This window comes from Cibotium barometz, chromosome 17, assembly GCF_041138505.1.
Source record: "Cibotium barometz isolate CiBa-2024 chromosome 17, ASM4113850v1, whole genome shotgun sequence".
Taxonomy (NCBI): domain Eukaryota; kingdom Viridiplantae; phylum Streptophyta; class Polypodiopsida; order Cyatheales; family Cibotiaceae; genus Cibotium; species Cibotium barometz.
The window spans coordinates 50685772-50704637 of NC_141062.1; the positions used below are offsets into that span (position 1 = coordinate 50685772).

Here is an 18866-nt window from a genome sequence, read left to right on the forward strand (position 1 = left end):
AAATCATCCAGTTGCTCTCTCAAGATATCCTGCATCAATCGATTACGATAGTATGGGCGTTCTTATCAATCCGAATGCCATTACTGTGAACTATATAATATCCATACCGGCAAATGTGGATGCCTAGGGTGGTGTAAGGCAAAGAGAAGCACGTAAGGATATATCCAAAGTCTATAAGCCCAATGGGGAAACTGAGGCCTTGACTTCTACCAATGTAATGGAAGTAAGTACCCCTGACAAACCAAGAACCAACCTCACAAGATTGCTGACTTAGACATTAAACATCATAATAAAGACATGGAAGTCTCTTCTAAGTCGGGGCATAATCAAGTCTTGCTAGATATCGAGTCTAGGCTATGGACTTGGGTTCAAATCTCTCCAAACTTAGTGGTCTTGTTTCTTTTGCATTATTGCAAAAGAGAGCATAGAATGGTAAGGCATGGAGTTCTTTGCAAAGGGAAGAATCCAAGTGCGAACCAAGATCCAAATAGAAATATATCATGAAATACTCTGATGAAACAACAAGATGACCAAGGTGTAGTGCAAGGGTTCTTATAGCTTCAAACTGCAACTTGAAAGGTGGATTAAAAAAACACAAATTAAGGAGGTGAAGATCTCAAGGAAACACTAAGTAGACGCAAAGAGGAATTGAACATAAATACCAATTGTAGCTAGGAAATCAAGTGGCATTATAAACAAGTAGTTCTCAAAAAGGTGTTTTAAGCACTCATAATGTTTAAATATTATGTCTAAATGACACCATGTCCAAAGTATTAAGTACTTAGGGGTCAATTATCATGAAAAATAGGTACAAGTTACTAGATCTCAAGTTATAAGGAGAGGAGAAAGCCAGTTTAGCCATCATAAGGCTTCATGTTCACTCAATATCACAGACTCCAAAGTCATCATATTACCCCAAAGGCAATGTAACATGACATAAAAGCTCAATAAAACCACCCATTAAGCTTAGCAAGCTTGATAAGCATAGCTCAAGGTGGTTAGAGAGGGAGAGATTCAAGCTTGGTCATGATCCATGTTAAGGTTCAATAGAAATAAAAACACAATTAAATACAGCCCAAGGGATGCTTGGAGGGAAAGTAAAGACAAGCTTGGAATAAAATACTTTAATGTTAATGATTAAAGTTCATGATGGGTGCTAAGCTCATTTAGCTAGCCAACTAGAAGGAAGAAGGCTCTATAACACACTTCAAATAGTGAAATATAGAGGATCTTTTGGTCGAGTAGACATATGCATGAGAACAATCTCTTAAAGTGTTAGAAAATAGATTTTCCACTCAAACTTAACTAGAATCCATACTTGTGTTGTGATCCCCATGGGTAATGCATATATTACAAACATTTCACTCTTGTTTTCATTGTGCATGCTCTATCTAAAAATCCTCACATGCTTTACAACCTCCTTGTGCCTTAAATTTTACCCAAAATCAAACTTGTAATACGTCTGTACTTTATCTTGATCTCATGAAACACTCTATGTTATACTAATCTTTTCAAAGCTTTTTACATTTGGTATATCGAGTTTGTGTGAAGTGGTTGGTGGTTAGCCATGCTATTGCATCATGGACATTCCACAACATCTCTTGTGTCATCATTATGATTAATATTGTCAAAGAATCGAATATTGCCACAAAGTAGAAAATCACATGATGCTTTGGATTTGAAGGATGCACCCTCTAAGCACTGACGATGTTTCTCCATTATTCATACAATCATCTTATTCATTGTGGAACCATTTCTCATGTTCTTAGAAAGAATATTGCACAAATGATGTGTGTCAAGTTCTCAATCATATATGAAATGTAGAAGTGTGCTTTTCAAGTTTCGACCTAGTACCTACCATGGAGTCATGCAACTGGCTATAATTGAGGTGTACAAATATTATGATCTATGATTTATATGAGTGAGCACTCAATATTTCACTTTGCTATAATTCCCCCCAAAATCAAGGAAAATATCCTAAATACTTCTAAAATTTATAATCTTGCCATTGATTTACAAAATAGTAAATGATGAACATTGAAAGGTAGTCTACCAACTGATCTTGTAGATGTCTACTTTTGTATGTTAACAAGAACTTCCACTTCAAGTCTTTCTCAAAAGTTTCTGAGTTCTCCAAAGTAGTCTAGATATCAAAGAAAGAACTTTCATTTGCAAGAACCATGTTTATTTCTTTCCCAATAGAATCCTCACCTTTTGTATGCATGTGCCAAGATGAGTCTCCCATTGGACACAAGATAACTTTCACACAAAGTGCATGCTTTCAAAATCACATGTTTTAGCAATGCAAAAAGAATGGGTAATATGCAAACTACAACATGACTATAGTCTCTGATACATGGACATTGGTTTCCATGCATGCTCACATGCCCATAAGACCTTGTCTAGATCAACATGGCAAACCAAGTAAAAACTAGTGTGTTGTTTACAACAACATGCATCCTTGACCTTCAGTTTCTTCACATAGCATGGACTAAGCTTTTCAAAGGTCTGTTGACCAATTTTTATTTAATGGTACTCTCCCTTGAATCTCACATATATAGTTCATCTACCGCATCAATGATCACCATAACTTGCACACTTTTTTGTTTGATGGTTATAACGTTCCACTACATTAAACCCTAAGAGCTTGTCCAAAGTTCGACCAATTTGTTAGTTGTTCCTCGACTAGTTTGTTGGCTTGTCTCCAACCACAAAATGGATAGATAGTTATTAAGCAAGTAGATTCAAGTCCACACTAATTTTGGATTAATAGATAAAACCAATATTATGAAATTACATTCAAGAATGCACCTTTGGTGAGATCCACTTCATACAATCAACCTTATTTACACTCATGTTTGATGTATGAACTCGACCACATGACAAATTTTTTTTCTCCTCCTAAGAACCCATAGCACTCCACTGCTACATCTATGTTTAACAAAAAAATATACAATGGTCCTCCTAGGATAACATCTTGGCCATGTACCTATCTACATACTTCCCTTTGTGGTTGTTCTCGCCTTGTGTTTGTTTCGAGAGAAAATAGCAGAGACAATGTGGCATGCTAGGTAGCAAGGTGACCTACACTTTCACTCTTTGTAGACTTAGTGTGATCATATACCTGTCTATCACAAACGTTAGGAAGGCCCATCATTGAACCATCTTTGTGTGAGCCATGCTCCACGACATGTTAGGTAGCAAGGTGACCTAAGTATGTACACTTTCCCTTTTTGTAGACCCAACGAGATCATAAGCTTGTCTATCCCTAAGCATGTACACTTTCCCTCTTTGTAGACCCAATGAGATCATAAGCTTGTCTATCACAAATATTAGGAAGGTCCATCATTCAACTTTGTATGAGCCGTGCAAGTTTTTGGAAAATATTTTTTCTTGTACTCTTTTAAGCATTTTATAATTACCAGTGGTTGAAGCAAAGAAATGAAGTCCTACAGAATGCACTTCAGACTCAAACAAAGGTGTCTCAATTTTGTGCTTCCTTGCCCACATACCATGCTTTGTTCGGAGAAACTGAACTTGAGAAGGAGAATACAGCCTTGAATTCACCGGATTCCCACTCACAAAGGCTTCTCCATGCTCGGCATGATTTTATGCCATGAATGAAGCTAACCACACTTATTAATGTCTCTTCTTAAGGCTTTTATATACCTTGCCAAAATTTCCTTCTCATGAAGGACCAGGGATAGAGTTTACAACATATTTGAGTCATTGATATAATGTGGAAAAATGACTCGTACAGTTTTGGGGTTGGGAATTAGCCTGTGAGCATGGAAAATTTATGCATACTACCTGACCATATATGATCATAAATCCCATCGCTTCTTCACCTTAAATAAAAGGATGGAGGCCTTGACATTATCCTGCGGTACTTGCAGCATGATTTGAACCTTACACTTTCTGGGAGCCTTCTTGGCACCAGAATCTTCTTTGCCAACCTATATTGAACAGAAACCGACCTTGGTGGGCCACGGGAAGTCTGATATCTTTACCAAAAAAAAACTGAAAAACTTCTTATTTGTCTAAGATTTGAAAATTTGAAATAGATAACCGTACCCATGCTGATGCCCAAGCAATTTGAACATCTGAATCATAGCCAGCTTTAATTTTGAAATTATCACTTGGCTTATGCTTGTAGATGGCACTCCAAGAAGCCGAATCAAAATTGTACAAGTAGCTGCAAGAGTGTTAAAACGCCAATGATTACATCAAAGCTTTTGCTGATCTGAACAACACATGCTCTTAGATACCAGTACATGAAACTTTTTAGTACAAAATGACTAGTAGTATGGCCTGGTATAGGGTCAATTACATAGCTAGTTTGTGTTATGGCCATCTATTGCTGGGAGTGGACTGTAACATGGACTGCACCCTAATAATATGGACTCCACCCTAAGAATCTATGGAAAACACGACTAGCTAGAGCAGAGCCTCAATAGAGAGAATACTTTGGTATCAAACCTCTTAGGACTCGTGTTGAAGGCTTTAGTTGTTACAACCCCACGGATCTCCTAATCGCAAAACACGAGTGATTAGTTAAGAGGCGTGCAAGCTAGCTCACCAACCAACCGTAGGTTCACATCTGCAAACCTCCCCTGACCCAGAGGCTAAGGGTCCAATCCCACAAACCATGCCAATCAGCACTGGCATACCACCAACGCCTGCCTGCTGAGGCCTTCAGCATGGCCGTCCATGATCTGTCGAATCCAATCATGTTCTTGACGGTAATCTTGGTCCATCACAGACCTCAGAGTCTCTGTGAACAATAACAACCCAAGTCTCACTTATATAGTGGCTATAAATAACTGTTCAATGATAAATAGCCAGTATACTTGGTATTATTAACTGTATCAACATGCTTCCTCTAATCCTAGGGCTCTCCCAACCCTGCTAGATTAGACCACTAATCCTAAAGATTAGTACTAGGTATGTAACCTTAGTAGTACATGCACTATTCATATATTATATGGTCCTAAGAGTCTGTGCACTCTTTTGTAAGGGGTTAAAAGTAAACCAAAAATCCAGAGCAGAGCCTCTAGAAAGAGGGTTCATTGTGGCATTAGAGCTCTTGGGCTGGTATAAGTTCCATCCCTCTCAAGCACACCTTTTCACAGTATAAAGCCTCCTTGCCACATAAATATACCATTATTTAGAACACCCCACACAGAAATCCAATCTTTTAATCAGATTGACCAGTCTGCATAGATTCTTGAAGAACTAATATAGAAATGGTGATAACCTCAACTTATTGGCCGGATTGAACTGACGTTTGAAAGCAAGAGCAAGCGATTTTGATGGCACTGTTATTGTTGGTGCAATAGTCATCTCTGCATCCTGAAAGCACAATAACGTGGATAAGACAACCAGCCATTAAACAACAAAAACACATCTTGACCACTTTTCTCTTGCCATTTGTGCAATGGTTTTTATTATCCTCCACATCACAATCCACACACAAAAACTAACGTAAGTAACTTAAAGACATCATTGTATTAACCGAAAATCCAGAGGCTCATGGCCTTTACAAAAGCTTATACAAAATGTCATAGATAATTACCCCAACCACGAGGCACTGTAGTAAGTGCCAATAGACCAAACACAACTGAAAAGTACAAAAGATTGTCAATAATCAAAGTTGGCCCCAAAAGTAATCATGGACTGAACTACCATCTCAGCATTCTCATGCCGTTCATAATCGTTAAGCATAAAACAGCGCCTAAAGATAATCTTGAGTACAGATTCTGCAAAGTCTAGTTTATTGCTCCAATCTGACACATTAACCATAAAGCACAAAACCAATCGCGCACTTTCAAAAAACCTATGCTGGAACCATGTACGTCTAATGGCACGCAAATTCGCAACTTCTCCTCTAGCTCCATGTACCATCCTGCTCAACTATCTGAAGAGGTCTCCATCATGCAGAGAGTTCTGCATCAGACCTGCCATGTTAGCAGGTATGGAATGAACATTAAAAGCTTGTTGGCACTCTTCAGGCCCAGAGCGTTCAATCACCTCCAAATTATAATCTTTGGACTTCATAATTTCTTCACCAATTAATCTTGGACAGCACCTGAACCTTCTCTAACCATCCCCTCTCTGACCAAACAGCACTCATAACATTGATGTCTTCGAGATTAGGGTTCCCCAAGTTCTGCCAAGGGATCTAGATACCTGCTGACAAAAATGAATTATAAATCTTAGTGAATTTTGATGTAAATGGACATGGGAAGTCTATATAAACCCTGGCTAATCCATATTCTCTTTCCACAATGCATTCCTAAGCAATTGGAGATTTGAACACAGCAGGCAATTATATTGGTAATCAAAGTCATTTCCTATCGGTGTTTTGACCCACCAATTGAAAGACTAATGATCCGCCTCAAAATTGTCTAGCTAAAGGGCATTGCCAGAACAAACGAAAGATAAGTACGCTTGAATAAAGGACACACAAGGGAAGTGATGGACGTGATGGACCAATGTTTAGCATACATTCTCACCCAAAGACCTTGGTGAATAAGTAACCATTTAAAGCTCTTGAGCTTACGACTTAAATTATATTCCCAGAGTTTTTAGAAGATGTTTGTCCATTGAGACACCCTATCTATGGTTCAGTGGTCTTGGAAGGTTGGAAAGCGTCACCCCACCTCCATTCTTTACACCATTCAGTCTCTGTTCTAAATGGCAAGCTCCCTCCCTTCTCTTCAACTATCCATCCTAAAGCAGAGAATGTGTCTATCAATGTTTTTCAGCTGGTATTCTTCTTAGATTTGGTCCCATGACTTCCAACAACAGAGATCAAAATTCCAAAGATCACCCAAGCCAGGACAACCTTTTTATAAAGGGAGAAGACCCAATTATAATCTACATTGTCACTAGGATTGCAAGCTGAATTCCAAACGGAATCACAAGCAACCCCTCCCAACTCTTCCCTCACATACTTCCCAACTAAGGAGGGCCCAATTCCAATATACATCGTCAATAGGATTGCAAGCTAAAATTCAAATGGAATCACAAGCAACCCCTCCAAATCTTCTTTACATACTTCCCAACTGAGGAAGGCCCAATTCCAATCTCCATTGTCAATAGGATTGCAAGCTGAAATCCAAATGGAATCACAAGCAACCCCTCCAAATCTTCCCTTGCGTACTTCCCAACTAATAAGGAGGGGTTTATGTGCTTCCAAGCCTTCCACAGACGAACAAACCACATGGGGATTCCTTTCTGTTTTTTACACCTTTTGAGACTGATTCTTCTAGTGTTGTATAGAATTAGAATCAGATAAGACCAAGCTTCTGTTTGGTTGTGAATAGCTCTAACTACCCACTCGGCACCCAACCAATTGACTATGCCTCTGATATCCAAGCAAACCCAAGCCACCAGCATGTTTTGGTAGACAACAGACACTCCATTTTACCTTAGAGGTTTTTCTTTTGTTTTCCTGCTTCCCCCAGAGCAAAAGGCCTCCAAATTGTGCCCAAGAGGTGTCCCATTCATGGATACATGTTCCGAACACTTTTGGGCTAGTGTAGGGCCTCAAAATCGGGTCCAAATCTATCTCTAAATCTGCCCATATAATTGCTAGGAAAGATAATCATGTCCATGAGCCTCGGGATTAACGGATGCACATGACATCTCCTCTTGCTAACCTTGGAGCACTGGGATACACCATACACCTTTGCTCCAATTATGTTCTAGTCCAATTGAAGACCCCACTTAATATCCTTCAGCTCCATCCCCAAGCTCTCTGACTTGGTGTCATGACCATGTGAATTTGTGCAGCATAAGTGTGCGCATGGTGGTCGGTGTGCAAGACATATGTTGAATGTTCAAACTTAGGGTCAAGGTGATCCTAGGGACAAGGGTTTTATTAAAACAACCCCATGTGTGAAGGGAACTAAGGTTTTATTAAAATCACAAGAGGGGAACAAGGGTTAAAAACCTTTAAAACAAATAAATCAAGAGTGGTGGCCTTTTTGCAAGGCTTACGTTATTTTTGGAAAAACTCTCTTGGAAAAAAATAGGCGGCTGCAGCATACGTGGGGGTTGGCTTTTTTGTTGGAAAAGACTGCTTGACTAGGCGCACAGGACTACATGCTGAATTCGCTCTCTCACACTCTTGTGAAGGACGGGGCAGGAGGGGCACACAAGCGACTGCCTGGTTCTCACCTTGGGCTCTCGGTCGGACTGCAGCTTCTATGAGCAGGTACGGTTGCAGGAGATCGACTGGATTGCAGGAGGCAGACTGGCAAGATAGAAGGCGCACAACTGTCCCAAGCGTAAGTCCAACAAGGACTCTGACACTAAAGGGGAGCCCAAGTCTAAGAAAGCAAAGCCTTCTGTAGGGTTAGTTCTTGATCTTGTTGGGGAACAGCCACGTGGTGAGGAGACTGAGTTCTGTACAGCATGGGGCAAAGTTAGAGATCAGAATGCTTTGATTTTCTTTGACACAGGTGCTAGAGCCAACTTTATCTCACCAGATTTGGCTGGCAGATTGGGGATCCGTGCTAAGAGGTTGGGGCCTTTGTATGAGGCTAATATGGCTTGTCCTAGGTATGCAGAACCCATTACCTCTATTATTGGGAAGCTAAGGCTTCATGTGCAGGGTTATGTGGACAGTAAGAAATTTTATATCATGCCACTTGATGGGTGTGATGTTTTGTTGGATATGCCATGGTGCCATAGAGTACATGCGGTGGTGGATACGTACAACAGGAAGATTACTTTGACTCATAGAGGGAAAGAGCACATTTTGGATGCAAAGCTTAAAGGGGAATCTGTTCCTATTGTATCGGCTTCAACCATTTCATCAGTAATGAAAAAGCATCTTTCCGCGTACTTGGTTTTTGTAAAGGATGCAAAAGATGATGAATCTCAATCTAATTTGTCTATGTCAGATAAAGACAAGACTGATTTCCTACGTGAGTACCAAGATTGCTTTTCCCAATCATTGCTAGAAGAACTTCATCTGGAAAGGCCAAAAGCTCATGCTATTGATCTTATTCCGAGGAGTATCCCACCAAATAGACCATCGTACCGTGTTAGTGCAACCCAACAAGAGAAAATTATGAGCCAGGTATAGGAGTTGTTGAAAAAGGGGGTTGATTCAACCTAGCTCATCACCCTTTTGCTCGCCTGTGCTCTTAGTGCAAAAGAAAGATGGTTCTTGGCGCACGTGTATAGATTATAGGGCTCAAGAATCGATTCCCTATTCCAAGGATCGATGACATATTGGACCGCTTACAGGGCTCCACAGTCTTTAGTCGGATAGACTTGAGAAAAGCGGGCATCATCAAATACGCATTAGACCCGAGAATGTGCATAAGACAGCATTTCGAACCACCTTTGGGCTATATGAGTTCCTGGTCATGCCCTTTGGGCTATATGAGTTCCTGGTCATGCCCTTTGGCTTGACAAATGCTCCCGCCACATTTAACAGGATGATGGACAGGATTTTCCGATCTCATAGAGCATTTGTGAGCACATTCTTCGATGACATGATTGTGTATTCACGCTTAGAGGAGGAGCATAGGGAGCATTTGGCCACAGTGTTTGAAGAACTCCGGAAGCATAGGTTGGTCATAAATGGCAAGAAGAGTGAGTTCCTCTTAGAAGAAATATACATCTTGGGACACATCGTGTCTAAAAATGGAGTCCGTATGGATCCTTTGAAAGTAAAAGCAATTCTCAATTGGCCAGATTTGACGATTGTGCGTGATGTATGCAGCTTTTGGGGATTGTGTTCCTATTACAGGCAGTACATACGGTATTTTGCTGAGATTGCTTCGCCCGTTCATGCTTTAACAAAGGAGGAAACTCCGTTTCGATGGGCTGATCAAAAAAATTACAACCTTTAAGAAGCTTAAAGAAAAGCTTACTTCGGATCCCGTATTGGTACTACCGGATCTCCGAAAGGCTTTTATTGTCCAGTGTGATGCATGTGGGAACAGCATTGGGGTAGTTCTCGTGCAAGGAGGACATGTGATAGCCTATGAGAGTCGTATATTATAGAATGCGGAGAAGCATTTACACGTCTATGAGAAAGAGATGTTGGCTGTAATTCGTGCTCTTTCTACATGGAAACATTATTTGCTTGGGACTAATTTCACTGTGCAAACAGATCATCAAACCTTGCATTATTTCCTCACGCAAACTAAACTTTTTGAGAAGCATGTGAGATGGGCCAACTTTTTGTCTATGTTCCACTTTTAGATTGTACATGTGGAAGCCAAAAAGAATATTGTGGCAGATGCTTTGTCACACAAGCCACAAGTCTCAGCAGTTTCACTTGCTCATCATCATGAGCTTGATGAGATGAAAGTGCAGTATGCGCAAGATGAGGATTTTGGCAGGGTATATGATCAGATGTCTGAAGGTCAGCGGTATACTCTCAGGGATGGCTTTTTATTGATGCATGAAGACGGTTGAGGCTTTCTTTTATTGGCCGACCTTGAGAAGGGATGTTGATGCTTTTGTTAGGCAATGCATCGTATGTCAGAAGGTGAAGTTTAACCGTCAGAAGACACCAAGGTTACTTCAGCCTTTACCTATTCCAGATAGACCATGGGAGAGCATTGCCATGGATTTTATATTTGATCTTCCGATGACACAAACGTGGAATGATGGCGTTTGAACTATCATATGCAGGTTCAGTAAGCAGGCTCATTTCATTCCCGTACGTAAGAAGATCAAAGTTGATCACATGGTGAAGTTGTTCATGGCGAACATCTTCAAGTATCATGGCATGCCTTCGTCTATCATTAATGACCGTGATCCACGGATGACGAGTTTAGTTTGGAGAAGGTTGTTTGACAACATCGATACAACTCTCAAGTTTTCATCATCGTTTCATCCACAGACAGATGGGCAGTCGGAAGAGGCTAATTCCACAGTGTTAGATCTTCTCAAGTGCTATGTGTCACAGCACAAGCAACAATGGAAAAAGTATCTTCCTTTGGTGGAGTTCGCTTATAACAACACCATCCATACCTCGACAGGCAAGGCGGCTTTTGAGATTGTGGAAGGAGGGAAGAAGGTACCACCCATTTTGCACACAAGGATAAGATCTTTCATGCTGACTAGTATGTGGCGAACATGGATGAAGCTTATAGGAGAGTTAAGTTGGCACTCCAAAAAACTCAACAAAAGTAAAAGTTGCAGGAGACAGACTGGATTGCGAGAGGCGGACTGGCCGGACAGAAGGTGCAGAGTGCTGGGCATGCTATTTCCAATAGGTGGGCTGGACTGCAAGCCCTTTCCACGCTTCTCTCTCTCTATCTCGTGGAATATAGTGGAAAGCAGGAGGAGTAAAAGGAAGGCAGTGGACTGCTACAATGCAGTGGCAGCCAACTATTATTTTCTCTCTCTCTTTTTACAGGCTTGTGGGCGGTGTCACACGCACACGGGTCAAACTCCTCTTTCTTCGAGCTCGTGGGTTGTCTGGGAGTGTCTCTCTTGGTCCCTTGTGAGAGGAGGGATTTGCAACCTAAGAGGGCAGAAACAAGAGTAAATTTTGGCATGTTTCTTGGGAAGAGTTTACGGGTTGATGTATGGCTATGTGCATGGGCCAGTTAGATGCGTATTCAAGGCCTCATGGATGTACTATCTTGGTTGATTAGAGGTGAATAACAGTGTGGTGTTTGGGGGCACAAGGTCTAGAGGATTGGCAGATTGGACATGCATATGTATAAGCCATGAGTGGCCATGACCTATTCAGTTAAACTCTTCCATTGAATGTGAATAAAGAAATAATGAAAGGGACGCTAACTTTGGGGCCAACAAGTGTCGTTCTTCTTTTCTGTAGGAGCACTCTAGCTCCTTTTCATCTGTCTTATGTGCTGGACAACTGTGTTTGGGTGACTGCTAGTCTACCGCACATTGGTTTCTACCAGATACCGGTTTCACTTGGTCTTCAAGTTCTCTAGCTCGGTATCTGGATCATCTGACTCACATGTAGTCTCATCCTCCTCCTCACAGATTTTCTAGAAGCTCCTCGAAAAATATCGAGCTAATCTCATCCTCCTCCAAATAGGATTTGGAGCTTCTTGGAAACTATCGGGCTGACCTCATCCTCCTCCAAACGGGATTTGAAGAGATCCACCCGCTCAATCTACAGTTTTGGCTCTAGTTTGGCTTTTGGCTATGGCTTTGGCTTTGGTTCTCGCTCTGGCATGTGCATCTCGGGTAATGGCACCTCCTTGAAAACACCTTCTATGATCACGTCTCCCAAGAAGTCCTACCTTGGAAGCTCTCCCTTTCTTGGGTCAACACTCTAAGTCATGGGCCGCTTCACAACCCTAGGTGATTCCTCCCTGGCCTTTGCTAATGCTTCCATGAACTCTCCTCATGTTTCCCTTATCAATGCCCAACTTTTCTCATCCAGAAGTTGGGCTTAACGTGCCTCTTTGGGAAGCTTTACTTGACGTGCTTCTTTCTTTTCTTTTCTTTTTTCCTTTTTTTTCAAGTAGCCTTTGGCCCAAGATCCCCCCATAGTTACTAATTTTTCATTGTCCATAGGCGACCGCATGTAGGCGCTTATTTATCCACTCGTAGGCAATGCCACCAAGGAAGCACCAAGGGGGGTTTTGAACCCAAGACCTCTTGGTCCTAGGCAAACACCTTCACCACTTGAGCTATCACCTCATTGGCCACGTGCTTCTTTCTTATGTTGCCGACGGTCCTCTTCTATGTTGGATGTAGGGTTTATGGTGCATCTCCACTTGTGAGCCTCCTTCAGGAAACATCGGAGTGTATACGTAAGTGTTATATTTATGGGCATGTGAACACTCTTAATTAAGTGTAAGGTTAGACCGTTAGTGTGAATACACTTTAGTGCACACATTTTGAGGCTAGCTCCAGACTCCAGTGCCTATATAAAGGACCCTCATGTAACATTATTCATAGGTGCAATCAAGTTGAAGCAAGTTCCCTTGTGCTCTCTCTCTCTCTCTCTCTCTCTCTCTCTCATTGGCACAGTTGGAGCTAGATGCTTTATTGGATGTATTTACACCCCCCCCCCTCCCTGCCACCCCATAGTAGTTAGCTAGAGCCCTGTATGAGATTTATCTCCACATTATAGAGTACCTTGTACTTTTTTTTCTTTTGTATCCATTTGATGTCCATTGAGACATGATGATGATGTACACATGTTTTGTCTCATAGGCCGTTTTTTGGCCTTTAGAAGACATTAATAAAATCTTTCTTTCTTTCTTTTCTCTCGTGTGCAAGAATGTGTTCATGTAATCAAGTGTTTTTCTCTCTCCTCTTCTCTCCCATTGACTGTGTGTTTTCTAACATGGTATCAAAGCTATGGCTTTGAGCTATCTTGGTGTGTGTTGCTGCTCTTTAACGCAAAGAATCGACTCCCATTCATCTCACGCTGTTGTAAACGCACATGGAGCTGTAAGTGTATGATGTGCAGTCCTACTATGATTCCCGTAAGTTCTTTCTTGGTTTGCTGCTGTTGGCGCCTTGTTGGAGTTGCGTTTTTGCTGCCATAGCAGAGTTGACTGTGCGCACAGCCATAGAGAGCCCAGGTGAAGTCATGTGTTGCTGTTCTTTATCATGTGGGGCTGAAAATGCAAAGGCACATGCTGTTTTTGCTCTTTATCGCATAGAGGTGAAAACACAAGAGCTTCTGTTGCCGTGTCACATGCGCGGAAGCTCTATGTCTTCTTTCAGCCCTAAACATCTTTTATTGGAACACTTACTCAAAACGCAAAGAAGAGAGAGAGAGAGAGAGAGAGGGAGAGAGAGAGAGAGTTGTATTTACAGTATATTCATATAGTACAAAAAGGTACATAATTCTGGCAGCCCTAGACATGCCCCAAAAGAGGTGGAAAACCTATCCTACCTATGCTACGCTGACCCAACACTGTCAAGGTGTCAGATAATCAACAGCCTTTATATAGGCCCATGAGGAATTCCCAACTAGCCGACAGCAGAGAGAGAGCTGTATTTTCAGTATATTCATATAGTACAAAAAGGTACATAATTCACAGCCCTAGACAGGCCCCAAAAGAGGTGGAAAACCTATTCTACCTATGCTACAGGGACCCAACACTGTCAAGGTGTCAAATAATCAAAAAGGTTCTTGGCTGAGCCTTTATATAGGCCCATGAGGAATTCCCAACAGGCTGACAACAGAGAGATAGCTGTATTTTCAGTATATTCATATAGTACAAAAAGATACATAATTTTAGAAGCCCTTGTCACGTACACCCATGCACTATGGTACACAATGACACACTAGCTCATCAACGGAGCAAGAATCATGTACAAAAGTAGTACCTTTTAAGGATATTTTGTCGTATGTTGTGACCCCTTTGTGAGCCCCAGTCCGGGAATGGTCAGGCACGAGCTACATAGGTAAGTCTCCCAGCCTTGGAGGTATGTCAGGTCAGTCCTCTTAACCCACTTTGGAGAATTCAGCAAGTAGTCCTCATGTAGGTGCACGAAGATGTCAGCCTTAGGAGTAGTATGCATCATAGGCATGATAGTCCCAAGTAAGGGGCAGCCTTGCAATGGGTATTTAATATCCCTAGCCACCCTCAATGCCCAGTCAGCAGGCCTTGAGGGCTTGGGCAGCAGTCAGCCAAGGCCCAGACTGCAATCGGCTAGCCAACAGTAAAGCCCATACATAAACAAGTAGTAAATACTATAAATCTCAGTCGTGGTAGATTAAATACAGGCCGACAGCCCTTATACCAACCAACCAGCAGCCCTATGGACATATAAAAAGGCGCCTCAGCTTCAATCCATAAATCATCAAAAAACAAATCACTTCTCCAGCAAAGAGTCAAGCATGTGTGCTTAAGCCCTCAGCCTTTGCATACTTTCAGCATTCTTGTGCTTTCAGCCCTAGGCAAAAGAAGCTCAGCCTCTTCAAGAGTTCTCAGGACACCAACCCTTCGTCTCAGGCCAATGTATCCTCTTCGAAGATAGCTTCACAATTCGCCTACAGCTTATGCACAGTTCTGGTCAGTGTTTGGTCACCTTTGTCCTTGCATTTGGCAGACAGTCAAATAGTTTGTCCGCTCAGTATTGTGGACACAATTTAGCTTGTATTCAGTTCTCTAGAAGAAATAAAGCAAATACTCTTGCTTGCAAGGGGGGACCTTCAATGGGTAATTGGGAATCCCATCTGGTGTCGTCTCGACTACATCTTTCAAATTCAGATATGCTGTTTAAAGGTTTGCTAAAGACTTACTAAACTCAGGTTTTAAAAAGGCCTCGTTGTTTCACACGGTCCTAGCTTGGCATATGCTACATTGGGTATCAGAGCTTGGGACGTGATTCAACCCGGCAATCTAGGGTGAGAGCATCTTGTGGATGGTAAAGCTAAGATCGGGAAAAACCACTCACCCATCCACCATGGCATCAAACCCTGAAGACATTACTAAAGAAGAAGAACCATTCGAAGATGGATCGCGCCAAAGTAGAGGCAATCCTGAAGTGGCCTCATTCAACCCATAGTTGTCACGGTACGAAAATACGATACCGTATGGTACGATACCGTACGGGAATATTCGGTACGATATGAAATTTTGGGATACGGTACGATAAAATACGGTTTTTTAAATTAAAGAACACCTACAAACATAGACATTTTCAATTTGGAAGGGTAGAGTCTAAAGAAGTTGTTTCAAACCAAAATATCATTAAAAACAACTAAACAAGTTTGAAGTGACAAACAAAAGTACATAAGTATAGAGGTGCGATGCGATCATGCGCGCTAGGCGCGAGTACAAAAAGAGAGGCTAGAGCCAAGGCCCAAGGAGAGACTAGACAAAGGCATCACTATTAGAGCTCTCGCTGAAATCATCCTCATGAGAAGAGGACACATCAGTGGCCTCGCCGAAGTCGCCATCGCTAAGAAGGTTGCCCTCATCATCGAACTCGGGCTCTCTAAGCTCATGTGAGAAGCCAAAGGGAGCATCCTCATCTGCAAGAGCGAGTGTGGAGCTACCCGATCCACGCCGCACATAGGCATGCACTATGTCCCTGGGAGCACCACGAACCGTGCATCCACGGCTTCCTACTTGCACTCCTCTGCCACTACCTCCACGCCCACGACGAGTGCGAGTAGGTCGTCGATCAAATGACTCGAGCTCTCGATAGATCTCTGCATAGATCCTCTCCTCCTCCTCATCCTGCACTTTGTTTACACTCTGAAGAGTGCCCCCTGTGAGCTTGAATGCATCCACATTCACCTACATTGTACAATGATCAAGTGACAAGCAATGTATTAGAATTTGGTTCCAAATTTCAATAAACATTGAAGTTTGAAATTTGAATGCTTATAACTTATAACTTATAAGTTGTAACTTATACCTGTCTCGCTGATTCCATCTTTTGCATTGCGCGCAGCATGCGCAAGTTAGCGCGGCAATACACTAGCCGCTCTAACTGTTGCGTGCTCAAGCGATTACGTAACTTCGTGTGTACAAGTGAGTAGGAACTCCAGTTCCTCTCACATGCACCTGAAGAGCAATCCTGAGCTAGGATTCTCAAAGCCACCTTTTGGAGGCTTGAGAGCGCATACCCAAATGTCTCCCACCAAAAGAGGGGCTTCACAAGGGATTCCCTCTTCCAACAGGTAGTAGATGCAAACGCGGCTCCTCCCCTTTGGTCATTGTAGCTTATGAGCTCCTCAAGGAACTTCCCATGGCGATCCTCCGGCAATGCTTTGGGCAAGTAAGCATCTCGGGCTTCAAGTAGCTCCACGTTGGTGAAGAGGGCGGGTGATTTGTAAGCCGGATGCAATAAAGCGGCAAGACCATGGATAGGTCTTCGCATCCACTTCCATCTCTTCTCCACAATGGCCAACATACCATCGCGCTTCTCCTCGTCGATGGAAGGAGAAACGCGTAACTCTGCTATGGCCTCTCCCATGAAGTGAACAAGAAGGCCCATGGTGGCTCCCTCCATGTCGGTCATCCGCAATACCCTATAGAAGGGCGTGACCGCAATGACAATAGTGCGGACCGACTGCCAAAACTCCTCCTTTAGGCAAAGCCGTTGCATGGCTTTGGCCTCCGCCGATTCTCGCTCATCCCACTCATTCCACATTGTGGAGACCACTGTTTGGCGAAGGGAGGATTTCACATCGTGGAGGCGCTCCAAGAGGAGCCACATGTAGGCGAAGCGTGTAGATGAAGGCTTCTTCAATTCCAACTTGCTATGTTCGCGGAACATGGCAAGCACCTTCACCTTTGTGGTGAAGAGGTAACAATAGAGATAGCTTCGGTCATAACTTCCTTCATCCACACTAACTTGCCCATATCCTCCATGAGCAAGTCAATGCAATGGGAGGCACAAGGCGTCCATACTATGGAGGGATAGTCCTTCTCGAGCAACTTCCCCATCCGACGGCAATTTGAAGCGTTGTCGGTGATGACTTGCACCACGTTCTTCGATCCAACCTACATGTCACAATGCACATGAATGGATGCAATGAGCGTATGCCGTATGAGACTTGAGTCATGACTCATGATATAGCCACATATGATCATATCACATATACCAAAGCCTAAACTTTAAAGACTTTAGTGCAATTTGAAAGTTGAAACTTACCTCCATGATGGCTTGCTTGATATGGCGATATATGAATGCACCCGATGTTTTCCTCCCCGCCTTTCCGGAATCCACGCCCCGCACAAAGTATGTGCCAAGAGGGCAAGAGACGAGTATATTGATGATGCCTCTCTTCTTCCGGTCACTCCATCCGTCGGAGAGGATGCTACACCCATACTTGGACCATGCCGCCCGCACCGGATTGAGAGATCTATCGATTCTTTCCCTCTCGTCCACAAGCCTCTTCGTGCGCATGTCATGATAGGAGACGCCGGTCCATCCTTCACATGGGCCCACATTTGCAATGGCTTTCACCATTGACTTCCATTGATCTACCTTGAGCACATGGAATGAGAGATTGCACTCAATAATGGTGCGTGCAATCTCTATATCCGCTAGCCGTTGCCGTTCTCGGAGATGTGATAGAGAAGAAGAGAACCCCCCGGTGGCTTGGGCTAGAGTGGCTTGCCTCATGGGAGACTCAAGCCTTTGTCTCTTTGAGGAGGCGGAGGCGGAGGCGGCACCGATGGAGGTGGCACCGATGGAGGTGGCACCGATGGAGGCGGCGGGGGAGGATGTATCACAAGGCGGGGAAATGACCTCATCATCCGCCCTTGAGCTTCTACCACTATCATAGTGAGCACCCAATCCACCCTTGATCTTGTTGAAGATCTCATCGGATATAGCAAGGGGGACTTCCTTGCATGGCGCAACTTGCCCCCCCACCTTTCCAACATGTTGGAGAAGCCTAGTAACTCCACTTGTGTATTGTTTGCCACAATACTTACAAGTCCACCTATATGACTTGGACTTTCCATCGGCTTTCTCTACATGGATAGCATGCACATTGAAGGCTTCATTCTTCTCCCTTGTCATTGTAATAGAGAGAGAGAAGTTAGAAGATTCAAGAGATGGATAGGCTTGAGAGAGAGAGAGAGAGAGAGAGAGAGAGAGAGAGAGAGGCTTGAGAAAATGAGAGAGTGAGGCTTGAGTCTTGACTCTTGAGAGAGAGAGAGCCTAAAGGCTTGAGAGAGAGAGAGAGGCTTGAGAGAGGGCCTATGGGGGAGAGAGTGGCTTGAAAGTTGAGAGTTGAGAGAGAGAGAGAGAGGGGGGGGGGGGGGGGGGGGGGGCTTGATGGTCACTTGAGCAAGACTCAAGAGAGGGGGGGGCTTGATGGTTACAACTCACTAGAGTAATGAGCATTGAGAGGCTAGAGCTTTGAGAGAGGCTTAGGGGGTGGGCATTTTATAAGGCCATGTAGCATGGGCCATGGCCAA

At 43.0% G+C, this 18866-nt stretch overlaps 2 protein-coding genes across 5 annotated transcripts in view; both read right to left on the reverse strand.

The window, feature by feature from the left end:
* Positions 1 to 3373: 3373 nt before the first annotated feature.
* The window catches only part of LOC147630145 (outer envelope pore protein 37, chloroplastic-like), a 39302-nt gene continuing 23809 nt past the window's right edge, over positions 3374 to 18866 (reverse strand). The window contains exons 4-7 of one of the 4 annotated variants that reach the window (XM_086811772.1): positions 5576 to 5620; positions 5264 to 5352; positions 4075 to 4195; positions 3374 to 3956 (exon numbers count right to left, since the gene is read on the reverse strand). In XM_086811772.1, the coding sequence (XP_086667898.1) occupies positions 3825 to 3956; positions 4075 to 4195; positions 5264 to 5352; positions 5576 to 5620 (387 nt within the window). In that variant the 3' untranslated portion in view covers positions 3374 to 3824. Of the gene's footprint in view, positions 3957 to 4074; positions 4196 to 5257; positions 5353 to 5575; positions 5621 to 18866 lie in introns of all 4 variants that reach the window. The other 3 variants (XM_086811771.1, XM_086811775.1, XM_086811774.1) reach the window with 3 other exon arrangements.
* On the reverse strand, positions 17277 to 18532 carry LOC147630146 (uncharacterized). Its single transcript, XM_086811776.1, has one exon. It carries the CDS (start codon positions 18463 to 18465, stop codon positions 17530 to 17532), a length of 936 nt encoding a protein of 311 aa, XP_086667902.1. The 5' UTR covers positions 18466 to 18532; the 3' UTR covers positions 17277 to 17529.